The sequence below is a fragment of the Mycteria americana genome, chromosome 10 (genome assembly GCF_035582795.1).
Source record: "Mycteria americana isolate JAX WOST 10 ecotype Jacksonville Zoo and Gardens chromosome 10, USCA_MyAme_1.0, whole genome shotgun sequence".
NCBI lineage: Eukaryota > Metazoa > Chordata > Aves > Ciconiiformes > Ciconiidae > Mycteria > Mycteria americana.
This window is the reverse complement of record NC_134374.1, coordinates 11,973,193-11,998,996: the sequence shown is the minus strand read 5'-3', so window position 1 is coordinate 11,998,996 and position 25,804 is coordinate 11,973,193. Positions and strand designations below refer to the sequence as shown.

The 25,804-nt window shown below is 44.6% G+C and overlaps 3 protein-coding genes across 4 annotated transcripts; 2 read left to right on the top strand and 1 right to left on the bottom strand.

The window, feature by feature from the left end:
• Positions 1-1,436: 1,436 nt before the first annotated feature.
• Positions 1,437-14,713, bottom strand: NSDHL (NAD(P) dependent 3-beta-hydroxysteroid dehydrogenase NSDHL). Of its 2 annotated transcripts, XM_075513242.1 has the most exons (8): positions 14,647-14,713; positions 12,611-12,646; positions 9,677-9,838; positions 8,607-8,753; positions 7,027-7,155; positions 4,872-5,014; positions 3,177-3,279; positions 1,437-2,454 (listed from the first exon to the last, which is right to left on the bottom strand). In XM_075513242.1, the coding sequence occupies exons 2-8, from the start codon at positions 12,629-12,631 to the stop codon at positions 2,119-2,121; spliced, it is 1,041 nt and encodes a 346-aa protein (XP_075369357.1). In that variant the 5' UTR covers positions 12,632-12,646; positions 14,647-14,713; the 3' UTR covers positions 1,437-2,118. The 2 variants fall into 2 exon arrangements, with proteins under 2 accessions (XP_075369357.1, XP_075369356.1); XM_075513241.1 differs by lacking the exon at positions 14,647-14,713 and having other exon boundaries at positions 12,611-12,752.
• Positions 14,714-15,041: 328 nt separating this feature from the next.
• Positions 15,042-19,660, top strand: LOC142415175 (centrin-2). Its single transcript, XM_075513215.1, has 5 exons — positions 15,042-15,145; positions 15,413-15,571; positions 17,112-17,240; positions 17,950-18,087; positions 18,879-19,660. Exons 1-5 carry the CDS (start codon positions 15,143-15,145, stop codon positions 18,966-18,968), a joined length of 519 nt encoding a protein of 172 aa, XP_075369330.1. The 5' UTR covers positions 15,042-15,142; the 3' UTR covers positions 18,969-19,660.
• A 2,555-nt stretch (positions 19,661-22,215) lies between these two features.
• On the top strand, positions 22,216-24,082 carry LOC142414994 (centrin-1-like). The gene is made up of 3 exons (XM_075512888.1): positions 22,216-22,321; positions 23,605-23,742; positions 23,969-24,082. Exons 1-3 carry the CDS (start codon positions 22,226-22,228, stop codon positions 24,080-24,082), a joined length of 348 nt encoding a protein of 115 aa, XP_075369003.1. The 5' UTR covers positions 22,216-22,225.
• The last annotated feature ends 1,722 nt before the right edge of the window (positions 24,083-25,804 follow it).

Sequence of the window (25,804 nt, the reverse complement as noted above, 5' to 3'; positions counted from 1 at the left end):
GAGCTGAAGTTCTCTGCTGTGCTGCACCATGAGCCCCACAAGCAGTGCCATCTTTTCTGTGCAGCACTGCATCTGAACTAGAACACGCTGTCCCTCAGGGCTTTCTGTACTTACCAGCTACCTCTACTGCACATAGTAAAGGTTCCTCCAAATTGTCCGTTTTCACAAAAAGCCATTCTTCTAGTAACGTGCTACGACTTTAGCATCAGTCGACTACACTACAAAAACTAGAAATGGGCCCAGCTTTACGGAAAGGAGCAAGGAAAAAACATACTCTAGTCCTTCCTCACCCCTTAAAGCAGGTGAGATGACTGGCCTTTGACAAAACCTTGGGAATAAAGCCATGTCTCTCAGCCAGGCGTGGTTTCACCATATGAGTGCTCTTTTTATATGTCACAATTTTTCTTTTTTTTTTTTTCTTTTTTTTTTTTTTAATATAGATGGGGCACTGGTACACACTTACAGAAACACTGAGGGAAGAAAGGGTCTTTCCATTAACACTGAATTTGTGCTGGCACATCGATGCATCACATGGAGGCTAACACAGCTTAGGGCTTTGAAAGCAGCAGCTGTCTCCCACTGAAATGGGATGTGGGATGACACAAGCAGATTCCAGAAAACCTAGGAACCACAGGGCTTTTTTTTGAACAACGTGCTGCTGAAGAATTGCAGTCTAGAATTCAAGCTTTAAATCTTTAACCCCACAGGCTGGGGGGACAGGGGAAAAGCCCAAGGTGGCTGACAGTGCAAACCAGAACTGTCCCAAGCAACTGACTAGTATTTACTTCAAGATCAAGCAAGGCAAAGGTTGGTAAAACTAGCTAGCTGTTAAAGCAGCAAATAAAAATTTCCAGAAAAAGCCCAACATAAAACTCTCCAGAAAATAACGAGAAGTTAAAAACTAATTTCTAAGCAGCATATCGAGCTCCCAGATGAGGTTAAGGCTCATCAAGCGAGGCACTTCCCATACTTCTGAAATTTGAAACACCAAAACTCCTGGGGAGCCAGGAACTGGCACAGAGGGAAGCTCCAACTCTAACCTAAACTCTTCATTTAGAAACAGAACAGAACTGAAGCACTTAGAAAGATTATAGGGTAAAGTACACTTAATATAAACATCAAACTAAACAGCTTGGTGACCATAGTATTATGATAACCATTTTCTTGGGGAAAAGAGGTTTTTTTTCATGTACTAAGTGGTCAAAGCAACAAAAATCACCATTACCAGCAATAACATGTCAGACAAGATGAGAGCTTTGTGCAGTAGAATCTTCCAACCAATGTAGTTCTTATGAGAAGTGAGCTATGGTAAAATAGTATGTGCTGACTGGCAACAGCCACAGCAAAGATTTCTCCCCCCAAAGGGAATGATTAAAATCCTGTTTATGCTGAGAAGTTCAGAATGGGATCTGCCCTTTCAAAGATGGAACACAAAATTACAAAGTCATCTCTTCTTGATTTATTTGGGTTATTTTTGAATAGAAATAGGCTCCTGCAGAAACAAAGGCACATGCTTCCTTACAAAGAGAGGCCTAGCATGCCTTTTCTAAGGTTTCCTTCTGATGCCTCAGTAAGGAGCCAAATCACCCACCAATCATGGAGCAAATAACAAAATCAGCTTCAATGATTTAAGAGATGGTGGCAGAACTCCTTTTTGGCATGAGCCTCTCTTTCATCGCTCTTGTATAGAAAAAAGCCAAACCACAGAGAGGAACCAGTCATGAGAAGTATTTCCTTAACCAGTCTGCAGCTATGAGAAGAGGCGGCTGTTATCACCAGAGCAACAAAACAGAGGACAAGGGTGGAGAGAGAAGATGAAGGAATGCTGATGTGCTGGGTTGGGATTGAAGAGGGCACAGCAGGGTGTTTATTCATAGTCCATAGGGTTCAGCAGCTGTTTCAAAACAAGAAGTCACATCAAAGAAAAGAACTGTTAGCACAGCTCCTACGTGAGTTTTTTTCAACCCAGATAAAGCCGTCTTGATAATGGTGAGGAGGAGGAGGGACTTCAGGAAAAGTCCCTGTTCCAGAGAATTAGTGAAATTTGCTTCAGTGTTCATGTTAAGATGTCAAAGCAATTATGAAAATCAAGTAGAAAAAAAATCCATATAGGGCTTCTCAGGCCTTAGCCCGGCATAGGTGGGGGTAGCTCTGCAGAGTCCTGTCTATGGCTTCATCCAGGCTCACCACTGGTTTGTAGCCCATGTCTCTTTTGGCCCGTTCACAGCTATAGTAGTGAAACGTTCCAGCTAGTGCTACCCGCATAGGGGTAAAAGTGGGCTTGATGGTGACCAGCGGACTTAGCAGCCACAGCACTAGAGACAGGAACAAGGCCAGGTAATATGCCAGCCAGTAGGGAATATGGTACTTGGGAGGATCGTAGTTCAAGCCAGTCAAGATACGGGACATGAAAGCCCAGAAAGGAACTGGTTCATCATTTGTGATATGAAATGCCTGAAAGAGAGGAAGACAAAAAGCCAGATGATAAAATCATTACGGTTTTCACAAATTCATCTCTGTGATGGCCCATCTCATGTTCATGCTGAGGAGACTGACATCCCTGACTTGACTGGGAACACATTTTCATGCAAAACTGCTTTGCACTAACCACCTCTGTCTGAAAAGTGACGTACCCCTTCTTTGCTAAGAAAGCCAGCTACTTCCGACACTCCAGATGTTAAAATTACTCGTAAATGGTCAAACAAACTGAATGACACAACACAACACAAGCACACAAAAGCATCCCAGCTGTATGTCCAGTGCATGCCCAGAGCACGGTGGTGCCATGAAAATCTATGAAAGTTTCTCCTGTTCTGAACTCTATCGTAAAAGCTAAATAACTATGTTTCTTATGTACGCATCTTGGCTGTCCGCAATTCTGCCCGGATTTGCTTTCACAAGGGGTTTTACAGCATGAAGTTAAAGTATATTCATACATCTTAGCCCCTGTGGTTGCACACAATGGTCACCAGATGGGCAACCATTCATTATACCCACAGACAGAAAAAAAATGACCCATTTGTGTGTACTAGTTCCACTCATCTCCAAGACAGATGTGCAGTACAGACAAAAATCAGCATGAACTACAGAGCAGACACATGAAGCCAAGCGGGGCTTGCAGATGAAGTTCGGCTAGGGGACACCCACTCCCCTCCCCTTGCTAGGTCCTTCCTTACCTTCCCACACAGGGGAGAGTCTTTCTGAAGATTCTCTGCAGCTAGGATGTGTCCATGGACCACGTTTTCCACATAGGTGAAATCTACCAAGTTCTTTCCATCACTGCACAGACAAAAGGAAGAAGTTTAGCCCCAAGGCAAGTTAGGCTGAAAATCTGCTTGTGTCAAAAGGAAGGACTTTCACACAAGATATATTTATTCCAAGTTTCCTCTTCTCCCGCTCTCTTGTGCTGCAACTTCAGGCTATACCCTGTCAGAGATATGAAATTGCTACATATTATTTTGGAGACAGAGGAAAGGCTGTTACTGTCTCAGCTCTTGTCAAGGCCCTCAAAGTTTACATTCCTGTAACAGTACCATTTCTAAACCTCACAGGCTACCAAGTTTCTATGTGTTGCAGATGCCACAGGTCTCAGAATCAGCAGAGTGATCCACAGAAGCAGAACAAATAGAAACAGAGTGGTAACTAACACAAAGAAAGTCACTTAAGGACAAGCTTTCAATTATGAATTTCTTGGCTCATGAAATTCTAACTTACTCCCTCAATAAGCTAACTTCAGCCCTAGCTGAAACAGATTTAACCCACTGTGTTAAGTCTATTTCTACACAGGTACAGAAAATGAAAATGAATCTGCATATCAGATTTTCAAGACTTTTCAGGGACTTTTCAAGTCCTTTCCAAGGACTTTCAAGAGTCCAGCTAAATCAAACAAATGGTTTGTTACAAAACCATCACCACACTCATTTGGCCATAAAAACTGTATTGCTGCAATCCAACATTCTGAGAAAGAATCATTTTCCTTTCCTACATTCATGGATGAATGGCTATTTTATTTGCTTTCTCGGAAGGGATATACAGGTCTGTATAGCAGTAGGAAAACTCAAATGAGGAATGCATGTTTGAGCTGGAAGAGAATGCAGACTTGCACGAAGTGGAAACCTTGAGTTTGTGTAGGTTTGCTGCTCACAGATCAGTTTGAGAGATCAATTCAGAAGTTAACTGTAAGGAAGAATAAGAACAAAAAAACCCAAACCCCAACACCAAAAAACCCACAACCCTATTCCCTTTCTTCCTTCCACCCCAAGGATATATTCACATGTACACATATACACACAAACCAGTGCCCTGCCTGTAATAAAAATCTATTATAAATTAAAGAGCATGTTTCTTTTCAAAAGCATAATACAATCAATAAAAATATCCTTAGCAGAAGCTTGAACTATTTCTTGCTCTAAAATTTCAGTGGTCCCCTAGAAGCTCTGCCAGGCTCAATAACAAGGCAAGTATTTTGATCTTATAATCAGAAATATTAAAACACTGCCATACAGGCTTTTTAATTGCAAGAACCTCAAATACCAGAAGTGTATATTAATTAAATTAACAGCAAGTAATCTGAGCTCTCTCATATTTAAAAGGACAGCTCTTTAGACAATGCAAAGACAGCTCAAGCTATGTCAGCTTTCCCCACTGATATTCTTTTCGCACTATGAACACTTGCCATCTGAGTGCATGAGTCCCCAGCCCAGAAGGATTTTCAAAAAAAGAATCCTGGATCACAAGTGAAAAATTAAAGAAACATACTTTTTTCCATGCCACAACACGACTACTGATTTAATATTATTCCTTTCCAAAAGGGCTCTGTAGGTTCAGCATCAATTTTAACAAAAGCTATAAAATGGCTCAGCCTTGCTCACCCAATTATGAACTTCATTTTGCCGCTCTTAGCTGCTTGGATGAGGATGGGAACCAGCTGAGGGTCCCTAGGGCCAAATATACCATGGGGACGAATAGCAGTAGTGAAGAAATTGTTGCCTGGGTCATTCGCACCGAGCACTTCCTGTGGGTAAAAAAGATAACCAAATCAGGAGAGAGAGGCTGGGAAGAAAAATATGGCTTAGTAATATATTCCAAGATCATCACTAAAGGGGGTGGGTGTTCCCCCATCTCCTTGGGAAGACATTGGTGAAAGAATTACTGTCCACCTATACCTTTACAAATGATCCTTCCTTTGTTCCCATCTCTTCTCCCACTTCTCTTTAATGAGAAAAACAGACAAAAAAATCTGTTTTCATTATTGAACACTTAATGAATTGACAGGCAAAGGAAAGGAACTCTTCGCCTCTCTCATTTAACACCACAAAAACCAGAGGAGCTTTGAAAGTTCCTCCACTCCATGAATTCTTTATGGACGTGTTGGAGAAAAGAAGGACACTAAGCAATTCAATCTCTGTCTCTCTCATCAGTCAATGGAAGATTTCCATCATGGGCCTTCTCAATCGCATTCAGAAGGGGTGTGATCCCATTTTCCCAGCAGCACCCCTTGCTAAGCAGATTTAGAAAGGCATCTTTGAAGAAGATTTAATTCTATTGGGAGTTTCCAAACAATGTGTTCTACTAATTTTTAACAGCTGCTGGATTTTCTATTACAAATCCAGGAACAACGCATACAAATAAACACTGAATACTTTCACTGTTTCACCCAAAACAAAGACATAGTTACAAGCATATTGGGCTAGACTTGATTGCTGCTCATAAGATTCCACTTTATTAGTCCACTTTACTGCAAAGTGATCATGCTTGCGAATGAACAGATGTTTTTACGCTGCGTTTTCAATTAAGATCTTTTCAAGGAACATAAGAAAAATTCTTAAAGGATAATACTCGACTTTAGAGGACACACTGTCAGCTTCAGTATGGAAGCAAGTATAAATCCTTCTTGCACAAAAAGCATAGATTCTTTCCACGACTGAAACGCAAGCCACTGAAAAAAGTTTGAAAAAATGTTTGTTCACTTTGATTTAAAACATTGTCATACCGTATTTAAACCACAAATACTGCAGCATTAAGAACCTGAAACAGAACAGATACTGGTGATCTGCAAATGTCCAAAGTAGTGGACATTCAGATGTAGGGGAAATTTTTAGACTTTCTTTAACAAGAATATTTTCAGTATATGGCCAATAGCATTAGCTTACAACACATAATTAGGCTGGCATGCTCCTTAACTCAGTCCACATCTCCATCTCATCTTCTCTTTCCCCAGTGACTTGTTCACAATCCTAACTGTAACTTCAGGCTGCAAATCAGGTAAATATCGTTCTGAAACAGCCTTCCAGTAGGATCAGAGAAGGCAAAAAACTCCCCCCAGCTGCTCTTAAAACAAAACTGGATCAGTTAAGAAATAGGATTATCACATGGCTCTTGCAACGAAAGCGACATCTCTGCCAGTTCTTTTATTCTTTCTCGAGAAACAACCTCTGCAGTGTAACACACTATTTCATTCAACTTCCCTGGTAATTTATGTCACAGCTTTATTTTATTCTCTTTTTTTATTAAGTGAATACACTACTGAGGAGTTTCACCAGCTAAGGAAGACATAACTGACTACTTATGTATTTGGACTGCTAGACAGCTGCTGGGAAAGCGTCCCCTGGACCAACGCCTCAGCATGCCTGGGGAAAAAGATGTGGGTCACTTCTGAAAGACGCAAGTGGCAGCCAGCTGCCATACTTCTCTGCAACAGAACAAGTGAATCCACAGCTCGCTAGCCTCCACGCAGAGAATAAGAGGGCTAAAATCTGACAGATTTCCCTAAAAGAAGGGAATTTCCTATTTCAGTTATACTCTGAAAACTCTGGCAGGCATTGCTATATATGCATGATTCTGCACAGATTTTCTTTGCACCTGTACGAACGAGATACTTCTTTTTAATGAAAGAGAGATTCTGGAGAACAACAGAGATCTGTTCAGTCTTGAAGAGTCTGTTGTGTCCCCTAGGGCATGCCCTACTTTTAGAAGGGCAGTTTTAATCATCAAAAATAACAATGTTAACCATATGATGACAAATACCTTCTCCTGTAGGATCTTCGTCTCTGTATAATAGTCGATAGGTTTTTTTGCATAAGGGAGGTCTTCTGATCCATTTTTTATGTCTGTGCCTTCAAAAACCACACTGGCACTGCTAGTTAACACCAGTTTCTGCAATAGATGTGAAAGAAAACAGTTGTTTAAAGTCTAAGACAAAAGGGTCATTATTTACAAAGGCTGAGTAAAGACAATAATAATGTTTAATCAACTGATTCTACAGATAATAAACTAAGTCTAGAAGAACATGGGTTAAAAGAAGATGATCTGAAACTCCAGGTAAGAAAACTCCCACTCTTTTAATTGACTCTGTCACACTGTTTAGTGGTACCTAAAGGAGATTAAAACATTTCAACAAACATCCAAGGCAGCCAGTCAAGGGGAAAACATCTCCAGGAAAATCAGAGTGCCCACTTGGCTTGGCACATTTTGGCACTTAACACGCAATGAGTGGTTTTAAGGTGTATTTGCTCATCTTGATGATATCAATATCATCAATATCACAGTATCAATATCAACAATATCACAGTAGATTAAACCAAAAGAGAATTCTTATCTTGGATGTTTTTGTTGGATACAAACATACCCTAGGGGATTCAGAACAGGAAGTCAGTGATGTATCCGAGTAATCAGAAACATGTGGTTTTTAAACCAGATCTACATTGTAATAGAAAGATGACTAGATCCAGCAAGTTCCAACAAGACTTAACTCCTTGCTCTGACAGAATCCAGATTAAGCCTGAAGGTAAACACCACGTGGCCCATTTCCTACAACAGCTTATTACACGAGGGGAGGAAAAAAAACCCCAACAAACAACAAACTGTGGGGCTGGGAGTCCTATATGATAGACATCATTTAATTCTAAACATTATCACTTCTGTATTTGTATGTGGACACTGCGCAAAATGCATGCTTTGGAGGCAACATCTCTGCCCAAAATAAGTAAGGGATCTTCACATGCGTTGCACTTGAAAATTTGCTAAGAATTTAAATGAAAACTCATGTGATATCAAAATAACATAAGGGGAAAAAAAAACCCAACCACCAAAAAACTTGCCTGAACAGCAGCCTGGTTCCCTCTGGCTCTTTCTTTTGTGGGCAAATGACTTTCTAAACCAAATTATACTGAGATTATGGTACAAGTGTGTTCCTTCTCATTATATGTCAAATAATTCACATAGGTAATAGATGCCATGAATACTTCCACTGCTGGAAAAGCTATCTTTAGAGTTGTCCCCTTATTAAAGCATGAAAGAATCCACTTGTCAGTCATGGTTCTCCCATGGGTGATTCCCAGTCGTCTAGTAGGACAAATTTTAATGGATGCTTTTGCTGCAGGCAGGAAGATTGCAATGTGTAGGTTTTCTGTGGCAAGCTTACACCAGACACTATGCGGGAGACCAACAGAGTCTCTCTCTTCCACTAATTTTCACAGAACAAGGAAGAATTCAGTATCTCAGAGACCTTTGCCCCTCTATCAAACTAGATTGAAATTGGTCCATGCAGCAATTGTTATAAAGTCACATCAGCGTCTTATAGTCTCCATGTGCTTTTCTACCCTTACCTGCACTCCAGCTTCTTTGCAGGCTTCAATGACTGCTTTGGTTCCCATAAAATTCACCTTGTAAAACAGTTCCCTGTTGTCACTTGAAGGTGCTGGTGATGCACAATGAAATGCCACTGACACACCTTGTAAAGCTGGGAGCAAAGCCTAGAAGATACATCGCATGAGACAGCAATGAAGCAACAGCAGTAGTGTCTACTCAGAAAAAAAAGGAAGGAAGGAAATAAAACACAGTTCTTTTTCTCATGGAAACAAAACCGCTAAATTTCTAGTCACGTTCCTTTCATAAAGGTGAGCAGCTGGAATAGGATTAGTGTCCAGGATCTTCACAATGTCCTCTCCTTCTTGCTAGGCAAAAAAGCACTACATCATCTTTTCTTTCCAGAGAAGAACCTGGGAACTTTCCGAGACCTGGAGGCTATCTAGACTTAACTACTTGCAATAGTCTCAAGTGCAGTTATGAGACTCAAAATTACCTGGAGACAGGAGTTAGAAAACTCAGCAAGCAGCAGGTTTAACAGCCAACAGTACCCCATGGCACTGTCTGTGTCTGAGATGACTGTCATGAGTCCTGATACTTTATACTGGTGGGGAGATGTCTCTTCACATTGCATACAAACGTTTTTGCCAAGGCTCACACACAAGACTGAGTTAAGGCAAGAGGTCTTAGCGTGCCTTAACCGTGAGGAGTAATGCATTCTGCCGTTCTCATGCAGCTGAGGTTAGCTAGGAGAGCGCCCACAGGTAATTACCAACAGCGACTGTAATTAGACTGTATACCTAAGCTAACAGTAATACAAATCATAATACAGAAACAAGTTCTGTTCTTTTCAGCTTCAAGCAGACGTCAAGTGTATTTCTTTAAATGTCCTACATGAGGAAAACTGCTTAGGCTACTGACTTCACAGGGAAAGGCTGGGGGGCATATCTACATACCCTTTTACAACCTGTGCAATGCCTTCAGGTGTTTTAGTGCTTCAGGCAAGGCTCGGTAAGCTGTTTCAACGAACATGTATTTAAATAGACATCCTTTCTATCTACCCGTGTCATTTACTGTTGTTAGTCTGTACCTCTTTGTCACAAAGGTCTCCCAGGAAGAACTGCACTCTGTCATTGTCAAATCTCTTCTGAATATCAAACACATTGACCGCGTAACCCTTCTCCAGGAGCTGCTCCACCATGTGCTGGCCTAAGAATCCTGACCCGCCGATCACTGTACATTTCTTACCAGCCTGCAGAGACAGGGAGAAAAACACTTTAGCAAGCAGACGTACACCAGCAAACTGCGCAAATAAACTGATGGAAACTTCCTGAGATCTTAATGTGCTGGAATTTTGCACAACTAGTCAGTAGCTAGTGTAATTGGAGGAGTCTAAATTCAGATATCAAAAGACTCTTCAATATGTCTGTGCTATCAGAGTTAACTTAAGAGTTCAGACATGCTAACGGTCCACACGGCTCACATGCTGGTTTGTATTTGGCAGGACTCTGCCTCATCACCAAGTGGCTCACGTAGCAGGGAAGAAAAAGAAGACTGGCTTCAACAAACTCTGCCCTGATGGTAAAGCAAACAGAATCTGTTTCAGCCACATGGCACAGATAATTCAGAATACTAGAACTGTCACCATTAGCAAGGACAAAACCATTTTCAGAGCATGTGAAACTTAGGCTTCTCCAAGCCAAGAAAGCAATCAGGTAAAGGCAAGGCTTATCCTTTTGAGTTAGTCATTAGTTCTTCCTTTCTTTTTTTAAGCTTTTTAAAATCAATGGCTAGAGTCACTAATTAACAGATTCTGGTCCTGCCACTCGTCTAACTGGACTGAAACTGAAGACCTTACCGCCAACACAGAACATACAAGCAACGAGTCTGAGGAAGCTTTTGTACAAAGAATGCTCTGTCCCGGTTGGAAATAGATTTGCTCCTTATTGTTGCTACACAAAAACCCACCTCTGCAGTTATACTATCGAGCTGAGGGGAATTTTAACCCAGTGAAACCACACAAAGATGACAATTGTTCAGAAATTTCTAAGTGCTACATCCTTAAACAAAGGTTCTACTGCAAAGTGTCAATTATCCACAACAGAAATTAGAAGAGTTCACTGCAGTTGCTCAGTTACATTAAAGCATAACCTGTTATTTAGAATGGTGCATGCAAAGTACAGTCTGATTAAAATAATTTAAAAAAAAGTTCTAACGGGTTGGCCCAGTGGTCTATTTGGTTTTGACAGCTGCAAGAGAACAGACGATATAGAAAGATATGTGAGCCTAAGGACTCTCTGCAGTCCACTCTCCTTTTACTCCCCCACTACAACAGGTTTGCATTTGCTTTACTCGTCAGCTTCCTGATTCTCTAAACTCAGTCACATCCCCCCCCCCCGCGGTGTCCTCTCCCTGTTGAGGGGTCTAGCCTTTCCAGCTTCTCCTCCAAAGGCAGTCACTCCGTTCCATCGATATTTTTACTTGTCTTCCCCTGTACCCTTTCTCATTCCAGTGTGTTCTTCATAAAATGAGAGCACTTAGATGTGCTGAAACAAAGTTTTACAGTGGCAGAATGACGCCCTCTGCCTGGCTCTAAATATCAGAATAATTTTCTACCAGTACAGATGAGATAGTTCAGGTTTTTTTGTATGATAGTTTTCCACTCGCCCAAGTAAAGGACAGTATTCTAACTGGTGATGAGAAGCAGACTATTTAAAAAATCTTTAGTGCACATTTATAATACGCCATACAATCTAGTACACACACCTCTTGGGAAAGTACTAAATGAACCAACTCAATGACCATAATCAGTATAACTGCAGCTAACAGTGCTGCACCTGGATTAATTAGCTGTTTTAAAAAATGCACGTAGAAAGCCAGGCTACACGTGATTATATTGATTTTAGGATATGAATTACTACCTATCTAGTGTTGTGCTGTGATGATAAAACAGCTTGTTCATGCTCTCTAACATGATGCTACACTGGGGTTTTTTTTTGGTTTCTTTGTTTCCTAAATATCTGAGATTCACTGGTCTTCCATAAGCTTCATATGAATTAATGAGAAAATAGTTCAGAAGGTAGGAATTTCTCTACAAACAAGAACCACAGGTAATGCAACAGAACAGCTTAATAAATTGTACTCCTAAGAGTAATGTCCAAACATCTCTCTGAGCTAAGCAAAATGTTACTCTTTCCATATTCTAAACTCCTGTATTCAAAGCAGTAATCACAGAAAGAGGTTACACAATGGTCTAGTAGATCTTAGGGACCTCAGCTGGGCCTTTATCTGCACTACAACATGGAGTAATGTTATAAGGCACATAGAAATGATCCTGGAGTAACTAAATCTCCAGACCAATTGATTTGGCAGCACTGACAAAGCCACTGGTGTTCTTGGGGGGGGGGGGGTGGAGCATTCCTGGATCTCTTTGGAACAGCAGCAAATGATTCCTTGGAAAACCACGTTTTCCCTGCCAATACCTCTAGAGTTAGCATTAACACAGGAACTGTCTTATGTCTTCCCTAGTAATGTTCAGAAGAAATATCTATGAGAACACGTTTCTGCAAGACAAATCTTCATAAAGCATCATTTATGAGCGGCTGAGGGAGCTGGGACTGTTTAGCCTGGAGAAAAGGAGGCTGAGGGGAGACCTCATCGCTCTCTACAACTACCTGAAAGGAGGTTGTAGAGAGGTGGGGGTCGGTCTCTTCTCCCAGGTAACAAGTGATAGGACAAGAGGAAATGGCCTCAAGTTGCGCCAGGGGAGGTTTAGACTGGATATGAGGAAATTTTTCTTCACCGAGAGGGTTATCAAGCATTGGAACAGACTGCCCAGGGAAGTGGTTGAGTCGCCATCCCTGGAGGTATTTAAAGGACGTTTGGATGAGGTACTTAGAGACATGGTGTAGTGGTGGTTTTTGGCAGTGTTAGGTTTATGGTTGGACTCGATGATCTTAAAGGTCTTTTCCAACCTATATGATTCTGTGATTCTGTGATTCTGTGATTTAAGTCTTCAACTTACCGATCTGAGGCGTGTGGCCATTTCTCAGATGATTCACTATCAACCCGATTCCTTTAAAAAAGGAGAATATTATTTTATTCACAATACAATACTTTACTTAAGTGTGCCATTAATACAAACCAAACTTTTTTTTAAACACGTTTCTAGTTATAGAAATCAAGGTTTGAAGCCATTATGCTAAAGCAGAAGCATGAAAAGAGTGAGCTAAGTCTCTCTGCCCTGCTGAACAAAATAAGCGGTAGAAGAGTAACAGTGACATCAAATAGCTTTCTCAAAGGCATAACTTTAATATAATAAAATGCCATTGATAACAAAAGCACCATCTTATTTTACCTAGTATTAGCTTCATGCACTTCTTTTATGTGTGAGTATTTATACTCCAAATAACATGAACACAATTGCAGGTTTTGGCAATGTCCTCTTCAAAAATATAGTTGTTCAAGGGTGTTAGGAACAACAAAATAAAACTGAAGTTCAAGCATTTCAGCAGCACCGTGCCGCCTGTCCCACAGCAGCAGACACAGCACGGAAGAAACGCTGGCACTCACTGGTGCCCATCAGCGAAGAGAAGGGAGCCAGTGGTGAGATTTTCCAAGTTTTCACATCACGGGCTGTTGGTGCCACCCGTTTCATTAAAAGACGCTCTTCCTCCCAGCAACAGCAAACAAAATTCCCAACTCAGCTGGGATCCTACTGTGTGGGGTATAATTGAAAGATAGAAAAAGACAATATGCCTACTTAGATCTGTTCCCAACATAAAGACAAGGTGCACACAAAGACTTCTGATGGCTTTATGGTCACTTTAAACCATCACTATGATAAACTACTGCTTTAGAGGCTGATTTGATTCTCCTTATTCCTAGTCAGTGCTTCCCACTCCCTCCTGCTATTCATGCGCTGAGATGGATCAAGGCTACGACTAGCTGAAAATTAATCATTTTCTGCCTGGGTTGGTTTTCAGACAGAGCAGCTCTCTGACCCATCTCACTTCACGAACACTAGTGCCAACACAACTGGATGAGATCCAGGAACAGATACACCAATATCGCTATAAAATTATCACAGTATCATGCCTCACGCAAGCAAATACATCTGTTGGACTGGCTCCCTCTGCAAGCTACAGTTTAGCACTCTTCATTTTTTATTTTTCTGAAAAGCCCTTTGAAATGGCAAGGAAAGAGCCAAAAAAGGGCAGGATTGGTGCCTGTCCAGCCAGGAACACCAAGCTGGTTTGAAAGTATGAGCACAGGGTGATCCACCCTCCAGTTGCCCCCTCTTTTACCCCCACGTCTCCCTTAACACAGGCCTTACCCCTCTCCAAAATACAATTTATGAACTGCTCCGCCTCCAGTTTCCCTCCACCTCTTTCAGCCCCCCATCCCAGAGCCCCCTCACCCTTCTCTCACCCCTTCAGCCGCCCTCCACACACCCCCAGCTTCTCCCACCCCCAGCTTTCCTCACACCCCTCTACTGCCTGCCCTTCCCCACACCGCAGCCCTCCTCACATCCCTGCAGCCTCCCCTACCCCCAAGCACCTCAGACTCCAGCTGCCCACTCCACACACCCCACAACCTACCCTCTACCCCACGTCTCCTCACACCGCCCCCAGCTTCTCCGCCCCCCAGCCTGCCCCTCCACACACCCCACAACCTTTCCCATTCCCCAGCCCTCCCCACATCCCTGCAGCCTCCCCCATCCCCAGCTTCCCTCCCCACACACCCCGCAACCTATCTCATGTTCCCCCACAGCCTCCCCCCCCCCCCATTAGCTCCCGAGCCCCCTCAACCTACCCCACACCCCAGCCCTCCTCACAGCCCTGCAGGCTCTGCTGCCTCCAGCCTGCCCCTCCCCAGCCCCACGACCTTCCCCACACCCCAGGCCTCCTCACATCCCTCAGCCTCCCCTACCCCCCCCCCATACCCCAGCCCTCCTCACAGCCCTGCAGGCTCTGCTGTCTCCAGCCTGCCCCTCCCCAGCCCCACGACCTTCCCCACACCCCAGGCCTCCTCACACCCCTCAGCCTCCCTCAGCCCGACCCCTCCCCACTCACCACACCGGCAGCGCCCGCAGTCCTCCTCAGCCCTCCTCAGCCCGCCCTCACCCTGGCCCGGCTCCGCCTCCGGCCCCGCCCTCGCCTCGAGCCCGTCCCTCCCGCCCACCAATCGGCGCGGACGCTTCCAGCAGACCCCGCCCACTCTTCCGGCTCCCGCCGCTTCTCCTCCCGCGCGCCCTGGGCTGAGCATCGCGCTAGCCGGCTATCGCTCGCTGATTGGTCCGCGGCATCCCCCCCTTCGGCCAATCGCGTTGACGGACGGAGGAGAGGCTCTTCTCCCCGCTCAGTCTCCTCTTGGATCCGCCCCAGCCACGTGTTGGCCAATAGCGATCGCCTAAGCGCCTCCCGCGCCGGGCTCTCCACCAAATAGGAGTGAGGGTTGCCATAGCAGCGGTGTAGGGGCATTAGCCAATGGGGAGGGGCGGCATTGAGTCTCGGCCTGCTAGGACTGGAGCCGCCCCAAGGCACCGGCCGCCGGGATGGTGAGTGCGGCCCGGCCCGGCCCGGCGCCTCCCTCACCGGCGGCGGGACGGGCCCCCGGGCCCTGCGCTGCTCCGCTCCGGCTTCCTGGCGCCACGGTCGCCGGGCCGCGGGGGAGGCCCCTGTCAGCCCGGAGGGGCCCCGGGGCCGCGGTGTGGGCTGGGGGCTGAGGCGGCCGCTGTCCCACGGGCCTCACCCGCCCTTCCCGGGGCGGTGCGTCGCCGCGGCGACGGCCTGATCCTCCTTTGCTCTTGTGTTGCTGTGCCAAGGCCTCCAGCTTTAAGAAGCCCTCGCTAGGAGCCGCGTCCCAGAGGAAGAAAGCGAGTCCCAAGTTGGAGCTCACTGAGGAGCAGAAGCAGGAGGTCCGGGAGGCTTTCGACCTGTTTGACACAGACGGCACTGGGAACATAGATGTTAAGGAGCTGAAGGTAAGAATTTTCCTAGTGCTGAAAGCACAGCTCTACTGAGGTTCTAAAGCAACAGGGGCATAAACGCCTAAATGAACTTAAACCGGAGAGTTTCCCCCTCCGCCCCTCCCAGCATAAAACCTTGCTGTCAACAGGTACATTTTTTCTCTTTAATTATAGCTCTTTACTGCTGTTACCAGGTGTCTTTAGGGCTGAGCTGGCCAAAATACATCGGTAGTTCTGTATTTTCTGTACTGTCTCCTCCTTTGTTAGTAAAACATCAAAAAGGGTTTGTGCACGTTAAAAAGGGGGGGGGGGATGTTCCCCTCCTATGTGTTGAGGATTGCATGCTTTGCAAATGAGGTTATCCAAGCTATGGAATACACCAATGTTACTCATTTTCATGCTTTGATTTATTGCAAAACATTTTCGGTTGCTCCCCACCCCTGTCCTTTGGGAACAGTAATCAATAAGTTAGGACTTCTTTTGCTCTCAGAACTTGCCCTTCCTATTTGCTAGCTGGATGTCCACATTACTTAAGACCATAGGGAGGAGACCTGATTTCAAACTTGCCGCTTGCCCTTTTATCAAAGGAGGAAAAAGTAAAGTGTGTGGGTGTGCATGCGTGTGGCTGCGAGTGACGGCATCCTTGGATATGCTGCTTATAGGAGTGTTGTCAGAAAGGCACACAAAGCGTTTGACTTGTGTTTTCTCAACGTTCATTGAAAAAGACTTTTGTCACTAGAATGAAAAATTTGCTGATTTAAGTTCCCCGTGGTCTACCAGCTTAAGACCTTCCATGTTTGTGCCATCAGATCTGGTTGTTAGAGTTCGGTAGAGTTGCAGGTATGATGGAAACTTCTTTCAGGGAGTCACTTGTCTTGAAGTTATTTTGTTGAGACATTTCTGGGTCTTACATTTAGCCATTTTGCTTACAACAGGGCCTGAAATAAGCTTTATTATTATTATTCAGTGTCTTGCTTCTCATTCCAAAAGGAATACAGGTAGCAATTCCCTTGACAGGAGTGGAATAACATTCAGTTTTCCAGTAGCCTTGGAAATTGCTATCCACAGCACTGTGTGACAGTTTGGGATTTTTCCTTCAAAATATTAGTGGAAGTGGGACTTTTTTATGCTCTGAGGGCCCATCACGAGAATTTTAAAAAGTATATACCAAAATAGCTATGCTAAGGCTTTATAAAAAACTCCAAATTTTCTCAGAGAAAATATTTCTTCCAAGACTCTGTTATATAGCCTTACCCTCCACGTTCTTGCCTGTTCTGAGCTGGGGGTGGTGGATGCAGTGGTAAGGATATGTTTAGGAAATTTCTGAATTAACTGAATGACAAATCCAGAATATGAATGGTTGCATGCCTGAATGGTTGATGTGCTCTTGTGTGAGAGAAGCATTGCTCTAAGTTTGCCCCTTACCTTGCTGTTTTCCTCGAGACACAGAATGCGTGTTTTAACATGATGTGGCATAAAATTCAACTTTTTTTCCCCCCCCTGTGGTTTTGTTTATAGTTTTGTATAATTTATGATTTTTTTTTTGTCCTTACAGGTGGCCATGAGAGCGCTAGGGTTTGAACCTAAAAAAGAAGAGATCAAGAAAATGATATCAGATATCGATAAGGAAGGAACAGGAAAAATAAGCTTCAATGACTTCTTGGTAGTGATGACACAGAAAATGGTATGTAAGTTTTAAAAGTCGAAGTGAAAGCAATTTGGAAAATGGCTGAGTACCTTTCATCCCCTTTTGGTTTTAGTGGAAGATGAAAGCACTGTTTTAATCTTAACAACAAAATATATAAAAGTTAGAATTGTGAGACAGGGACTACCCTATCTCATTTTTCAAGGTAAGATTGGAATAATTATGTTATTAACAAGTTTCTTTAGCAATCAGGTTTTTGTGTGTGTGTGAGAAAAGGGAAAAACTGAAATCAAGATTTTTATCACAGATTAAAACCAGCTCTGGCCTCCAGAAAGCTGTTGGGAGTATTGACACGTGACATGGATGACTGTGTAGCAGTGCACTGTATTTTCTTTTCTTGCGTTTTAAGATATTTACAGATGAAATCTCTGGTTTTAAAAATCTTAAAACATGTTGAGTAAAACCAGATATTTAACACTGGAAGATCCTGATACTGAAATCCCAAAGACATCTGGGTAGCTATGAAAGAAAAAAAAAACTCTGAAACCCTGAAGTTCAGGAAGCATCACTGTGTCTCTGACTACTTTCAGCTCTGCACATATACTTCCTGCTGGCTGGCCTTCATTGAATTTGCTCTTAAGAGAGTTTCTCAGTCTTTCTAATGCTTGTCTCTTATCACTTTATTTTGAGTGTTACCTACAACATAACCACTACTTTTTTTCCTTAAACTTATGCTTACTTCTTTAAGGCTGAAAAAGATTCCAAAGAGGAGATTCTCAAAGCTTTCAAACTCTTTGATGACGATGAAACTGGCAAAATCTCTTTCAAAAACCTCAAACGTGTCGCCAAAGAACTGGGGGAGAATCTCACAGATGAAGAGCTGCAGGTTTGTACCTGGTATATGAAACCATATCATACACAAACACTCACTGTCTGCGTTTGTGTGTAGTGAACATAGAAAGGTCCAGATTATGCTGTGCCCATTGAGTAGGAAGGCGGCCACAGAACGTTCATGTAGTACTTGGTTTCATATTTACATTTGTTTAAAACCGATGTAAATAGTCACAGGCTAATTCTCCGTCTGGAGAGCTGAGCCATCTCTCTAACTGGTCTGGTAAGCACTAGAGCTAGCAGCGAGAATAAGGAATGGGAATCTCTATCTCAGTGGGGGAAGGAAGCCCTCTCGGGGTCAGCTTTTAGGTAAAGGCAGCAGTCTCTCAGTCTTAGGTGCTGTCCTCTGGCGTCTTTACGCTTGAACTGTTAGGAAAATCTGCCCCCTCTCTTCCAGAAATGGAAGAGCTTCTGTCAATTTGTGATTGGGAAATGGATTCTGAGGTCAAAGATGGGTTAAGCATACATGGCTGTCGAAATTGCGTCAGTAGAATTGCAGTTTTATGGAGTTACGGTGATGTAACAGGAACAAGTCTGCTCCAAGCACTCTGTTTCTTCCAGGACAGTTCCTAATACAACATTTTCTATACAGATTTTTGTATAAATATATATAAACTTATGAGTGTCTAGTTTAGTAAATACTTTGTTGCATAGTAGGTCTGATGTTGAGCTAACACTGTCCCCTCCAACATAATTTACCAAAAAGTGGTTCTAATTCTGATTTAATCCAACAATTCTAATCCTAGTCTAATCTGCACCTAATTTCTGAATACAAATATATTTCAGGAAATGATCGATGAAGCAGATAGAGATGGGGATGGGGAAGTGAACGAACAAGAATTCTTGCGGATCATGAAGAAGACCAGCCTTTACTAAAATGGAATTTTATTTATTTTTGCACATGTGTATATAGGTTTGCTAGGTGCCTCACTTTTCTACAGTCTTTAATTTCTTTTGAGACAGCAGAAAATATAGGTCAGTATGTTTTTTAAGTGGATGTTCTTCAACTTGTGTTTGCGGACAGTTACCAACTGCTAACCTGTTTACATGTAGCAACATGGTTGCTCGTTTGTGCTCGTAAGGTGTTTACACTCTTTGTTTTCAACGCACAAACTGCATTTTCAGTGACAGTATTCAGATCCTTCTCTGACTAAAACCCATGTGTCAAATGATGATGGTTTGGTAAAGAGAGGACTCAAAGCCAGATAGTGGAAATCTCTAATTTCCTCGCAGTTGGAAGTTTTTGGTTTAATGTCTTGGTTTGGGCCCAGCTATAGTGAACTCTTTTTATGTGACATATTTGCAAGGATCAGCTTTTTATACTCTGTCTTACAGCGATTATCCCCTCCCCCTTTTTTAGTATGTTCTTTAAACTGGAAAAAAAAGTAAGTAAATAGACTGCTGCAACTTCACTTACTGCTATTGACTTCACACGCTTAAAGAAATCTGTTTGCAAAAGACGAGGAAAGTTACCAGCGCTGCTGCTGAAAGCTCTGTGTGTTTGCAGGAATATTCAGTGGCCGCAAATATAAGATTGTATTTAAAATAAAGTGTCTTATTTTAAGCCATCAGAGTTGTGGAAAGAAGTATACACAAATACAACCAAATCCGCTGGTACAGCATGCCCTCTGCTCTGCTGACAGATAATAAATCAATTCTTCCAGGTATTTCAAGAGTTTCTACTTTTAACTGGTTCCAGAAGGGCCCTGGGTATTAATGCTCGCTCTAGGGGCAGCACCGACAGCAGTCTGAGGTGAGGGCGTAGCTGAAGGATGGTTTGTGCCTTGTGCTGGAAGGAAACAAGCCCCCCTGCCCTCCTGCTCCGTCTCTTTTCTCCCCGCTCCCTCTGGTGCCCTCCCTCCCCGCTCAGGCGAGGGAAGGACAGCTTCCTCCCTTCCCCAAACCTCAGCCGCCTCCTGACTCAACAGCTCATTTATTCCTTCGAGGTTCTTGTAGCCTCGTGTGCCCCCGTGGGGTAAAGTCCCCCTGTTACAGAAAAGTGTAAAACGTAAAACCGGATTTCGAATTTTAACACGAGACGTAACGTGGAGGAATATGTACGTGGCAAGGGGTACATCAAAAACTCCGATTGTTTCATTTATCAGCCAGCGTTAATTTAATAAATGCATGACGTGGATCACTCGTTCTGAGAAATAACGTTCAGCTCGTCACACGATTTCAGATACCCGGGCGGGGTAGTTGAGATTTTGGCTTTGAAGCCGCTCGCCACCGGGCCACGAGCAGGGACGGGGCCGGTCGGTGGCCGCGGCGGCCGGCTGGGCCACCCCGCGGGGCTCGTCCCGCCCCCGATCTGCGTCTGGGCCAATCAGCCCCCGGCTTTACCTGAGGAGCAGGAGCGCTAGCCAATGAGGAGCGCGGTTGCAACGGCGCCGGGAGGGTAGCGGGGCGGCGGTCCCGGGGGCTGCCCTGCGGAGCCGCGGGGCGCGGGTGCTCCCCTTGTCCCGACCACCGCCTTGGAACTCTCCCTCAGAAACGCCTCAGGCGGGGTGGAGCGTTGCTGAGGCGCCCGCCTGAGGCGTTTCTGAGGGAAACGGCGGGCGGTGGCTCTGTGGGCGCCTCCGAGGGAGGATGGCGGAAGGGAGGGGGTGACTGCGACCGGGGCGGGTCCCCGTTCCCGCGCCGGCCCGTCTGAGGCCGCCGGGCCTCTCTCCGGCAGGCCTCCAGCAGCCGGGAGCTCCCCGCCGGAGAAACCAGCCCCCGCGTTCCCGGTCAGCGAAGAGCTGCGAGGACTGCGAGAGGCCTCTGAGTTCTTCGGTCCTGATGGCTGCGGCCTAATAGATGTCAGCGCCTTGAAGGCAAGAAGCTGTAAAAATGCCGCGTGTTCACTGGTGAAAACAAAGGCTGTGAGGTTTAGTGACTCCTCACTTGTCCTCATTTCCCCCCGTGAAGCCCCACACAGCTGCATTGCCTCTTTCACATGCCTCTGGGCTATGGAGAAGAAAACCCGGTCAGGAATGAGAACCTGTGGTCACAGTGAGCTTTTAGGAGGTGAAGTTATTCCACCGCCCTCACCCAGATGCCTTCTACTTTCCTACCCTGGTTGCGAATCTCCTCTTGTCACGTTTTCATCGGTGCACCAAGGTAACGTTAACCTGTGCTGCAGGGACTGTCTAGGCAGGCCTGAAAGAAGGCACAGATGTGCAGCATATCCTTCATAACCCATTTCACATGTGGAAAATTGTATTATAGTGTTGCTGTTGTACTACCATGCCTGCAGTGGGAGTTTATAACGGCATGTAGAGCTTGTCATCACTCTGCTGCTGATTGAACTCAGCCCAGATCAGTAGGGGGTTTAGGTCCTTTTTCTGTGATGCTGCAGAATAAATCTCGGGAGTCTCCTACCCTCTCTTTCTTCACAGCGACCCCCGCCCTCAAGAAGTTGAGGAGGAATGACATTTTGCAGGCAAAATTCTCTTAACAACCCCTGTCACCTAACAGCCTTTTACAAACGCAGTGCAAGTTTGTGTAGCTGAAGGGTGTTCAGTCTGCTGCTCTTCGGGATGCGTTTGCACAGATCAGAAGCCTGGATCCCCTCAGGCAGGTAGAAATGACACAGTTGCTTTGTGACCACAGTTGCACTTGGAACTTGAATTACTGGAGTCAAACAGAAGTGACTGGCAGTAAACATAAATGTTGGAAATGGGGCTAATCATTTACAAGCGCCTGATAAACACTGCTGCGAGCAGTGAGAGAGCAACTGGCGTTTGCCACCTATTGCTTTTGGACTACTTGCTGTGCTAATAGACTTTGCTGCCTGAACTCCGACTCGTTATGCAGCCATCAGTGGTGTAAGGTTTGTGCCAACTTACTAGCCAGGTAGCCTTAGGAGGAACCAAAGCCTTCCTTCTTGGCCCTCGCTGGCAGCTCTTCGCTGCTAATTTTTCACCGCCTTGTACTGCTGATGTTAGCTACAGAACCCTGTTCTCTAGAGAGAAGATGGTGGATGAATAGCTATTGATGAAAAGTTGGAGGTTTTTTCACCACTTTCAGGTTTTCAAACATCTTTCCTTCTTTGTTTCTGTTTGATTTGTACGTGTACCACGTCATTGGTCTGTTTTCTCTTTTGGCAGATAACCTTAAGGGCTCTGGGCTGTGAATTGGGGAAAGCAGGGATGAGGAGAATCATCTCTGAATTCAGTGAAGAAGGGTCAGGGAAGCTAACCTTTAAGTTGTTTCTGCAGGTGGTGACTCAGAAAACCAGCTGGTATGTGAGCCCAGCTGGTCACAAAGAGTGAAATTCCTCTTGCCTAACTTTAGGATGCAGGTAGCCACAGTAGATTGGGTCACTCTGGCTCCCTGCAGGGGAGAAACAGGAATGTTTCAGGAGTTTCACCTGAGCTATTTTAGAGATCTACCTTTGGGTGAATTGTCCTTACCCCTCTTGCCTCTTTCCGTGAACTATAGAGGGAGCAGGATGGCTAGTTCAGATAGAGACAGCTGCATCTCAGCAGAAATCTTCTTCCCATCCCGGAGTGCCCTGAGCACACACAGCACCTAGGAGCCCCCACTTCCCTTCCTTAAACCTTTCCACATGAAATTTCAGTTTTATCTTTATAGTCACAGGGCTTTTTATCTTCAATTCAAGACAGCGGTGAGCAAATGTCGTGCATCAGATGAACAGTTCACCATCTGTAGCGAAATCATTCCTTAATACCCACTGACACTCTCAGCATCCCCTGCAGGCAACAGCCACTCAAGTTTGTGCAGTGTCTGAAGAGCTGCTGTTTGATACCAGCACTTTCCTTCGTGTTCCCTGGTCCTCATCGCCCATCTGAGATTCCTGTGGCTCAAAAACCTCTGTATCCTCTAGTGCCTGGCTGCATGCAGACGTAGGCCGTTCTCAAAGAGCACCAGCTTGCCTGGTGCCTCTTTCTGCCTCTCCCTTCCTTCCCATTTCATTATTGCAAGGCTTTGTGGGATGCCTGGGAGGTGACTGGGGCATAGCTGGCATGGCGTCAATGCGGTCATAGTTGCCAAGGTGTGTATGCATGGGACCCACGCTAAGAGGGCAGTGAAGATCCCCATTTTCCCCCTAGTTCAGTTAAAGCCCACACCTAACTGCAGGCTTGTGTATGCATCACCTGTGTGTGAGGTGAGTAAAGGGCAGTAAGAGCCAGCATTGGCCTGGCTCACTTTTGAAATAAAATAAAGCTGTAGCTGTTGGATCATTCTTGGCAGCTGCTTCCTCCTCCAGCAGCAGTGCTAGTCCCCCTCTTCCTGACGAAGCTTGGCCAGGATATTCCAGGCCAAGTCCCCATGCCACTCACAACTTCTCTTGGAGCTTTTCCTTTAATACATAGTTATATGGGGGGGGGGGGGAAGGCAAAGGTGAAATAGCAACGGTAGATAACCCTCTTCTATGGCCTTGTTTTCCCCAAAATTATGTCTTGGATTTGATTGCAAATGTTTGCTGGCTGAAATGCGTGACTAGGGATTGTAGGGTGGTATGATGTCATGTTTACATGATGGCATTTTTTATTTCCTTTCTAAGGCAGAGCCATGTTTGGAAAAGGAGGTCCTGGAAGCTTTCGAGGTGTTTGATTGTGGTGGCACTGACAAGATCTCCTTTGAGAATCTCGAGGTGGCAGCTAGTGAGGTTGGGGAAGACATCACGGATCAGGAGCTGCAGGTTTGTGAAGTACAAACATATTCCTCTCGTGCTCTGCCCGGGGAGGGAAGGGAGCATCTTACTGCGGGGAAGACCAGTTGGGGGATTGTGCTGTGTTGCTTTGCAACAGACATGATCTGTATCTCGCTTGGGCTTTGCCTGAGACCTTCATTGGTGTTTGCACTTTGTGAGCGTCCACCCTCTCAGATCCAACCTAACCTGGTCTCCAAATCTTTGCTATCCACAGGAGAAGATTGATGAAGCAGATGTGGATGGAGATGGGGACGAACAGGAGTTCCTGCAGATGCTGACACTGACCCGTAATTACAGGATTTTCTTTTTTCCTCCCATTCCCATATAAACAACTAGTTACAATGTCACTTTTCTCCACCTTCCTTATTTCTTGTTTGTTGCCTTTCTTGGGTGTCAAAACACACCAAAATATCGTTAATGTTTCATCTTTGGGGTTGATTTTCCTGCTCCACTAGTGGAAGCATGTTTCCGCATCCCAGCAAACAGTGTTGTTACTAGCTTTGTGTCTGTGTGGGTTGGATCTAAAGTTAGAGATTAATTCAAATCCTTCAGCCAGTCCCTGGAATTCTCCCTATTGTATTTACATCCCATAGCTTTTCAGCCTATCTGATAAATTAGTCAAAACACTCTTAATCTCAGAAAATCCTGTATAACTTTCAAAAGTTAGTGCTTATGGCAGAAATTTCTGTACCTTTCCCAAACTCCTGTGTTGTGCAAAAGATAAGAGTTCAAGGGCTTGGGAGCAGTTACTTTCTGTGAGGTAATGAATAGCTTAAGCTGTGGATTCCCCTTCAGAAGTAACAGTATGGGAGAAAACTGTGCAGCTCTGAGGCCTGGTCTCCCACGGATTTCTGCTTCCGTCCTAATTAAATGCTAATTCAGATTGAATGTTACTCTGTGGTTGGGATGCTCACCACAGTTCTCTATAGGGGATTGTCAAAGGACCAAGGGAACAGTGGACTTTTTGTGCTAGCAAACATTTCCCTCCTCTTCCTGGCAGCTACTGTCCCAAAACTGGCTGGTCCTTTATGTCCTGGAGGCTTTCACATCTTTGCAAAAGGTTATGGAAGGTGGCCAATGGGCTGAAAATGATTGGTAGGAGAATCAGTGGAAGAAAGTAACACAGAAAAGAGTGATTGGATAAGCTACATTTTCGTTAGAAACCTGGGTAGAATTGCTGTATTATGCTACTCTGGGCTCTTCTGTCACTGCCAGATGTGCTTGAACCCCTCTTTGCAGCACCACTGCGGCATGTGGGTAAATTTCTTCCCACTCTGGCCACCAGTGTAGTCTCGAAGTATCTTGCCTTGTTGGTGAGAGTGCAAAAATATGCCGGTGTTTTGAAAAGGATGTAAAAAGCCTGAAGAGTTTGCTGAGAAGAGCCTCAGAAAAGAGTTGCTGGCTTAGAAAACATCTTACACTGAGAGAATTGAACAGCTCGGTCTGTAATGATTATATGATACTACCTTATAATAATAACCTATATAAGAACAACATAGCAGCTCCCATCTAAAAAGCTCTTGAACCTAATGGAGACAAACCTGTCAGCATCCAGGGGCTGGAAGTAAGCTCTTCAACTATAAGAGAGAAATAAAGCATGGCTTATCTTAAATGACTTTGGTTAACTGTGAGAATGAGCTATCAAATACTAGGGCAGTGTCTTCAGGTCAAGACTGAATCCTCTCAGCAGGCTTGCGTCAGCCCAGTGTAAGTAGCTGTGCTCTTTACAGCTCCTGCAGAGTGGTCAGATTACACGGACAAATGGTTCCCTCCGGCCTTAAAAACCCGTGCCTGGCCTGTTATCTGAACAACTGTGCCTGATAGTGGGCTATTTTTAGTGCCTTCTGCTTGCCAGACCTTGCTATTGCCCAGCCAGTTCACAGCTTGCCGTTCAGGTTTCAGCTAGATGGGTATCTTGTCTGTCCCTGTTGCAATGCAGAATTGTTGCTTCCAGGTTGTTTCTAGGAATTTTCCTAGAGACTGGAAGGGACTGGAAACTGCACCGCTTTCTCTGGGATGCCTAGGCCTCACCCTGGACTCCTTCTGCCTA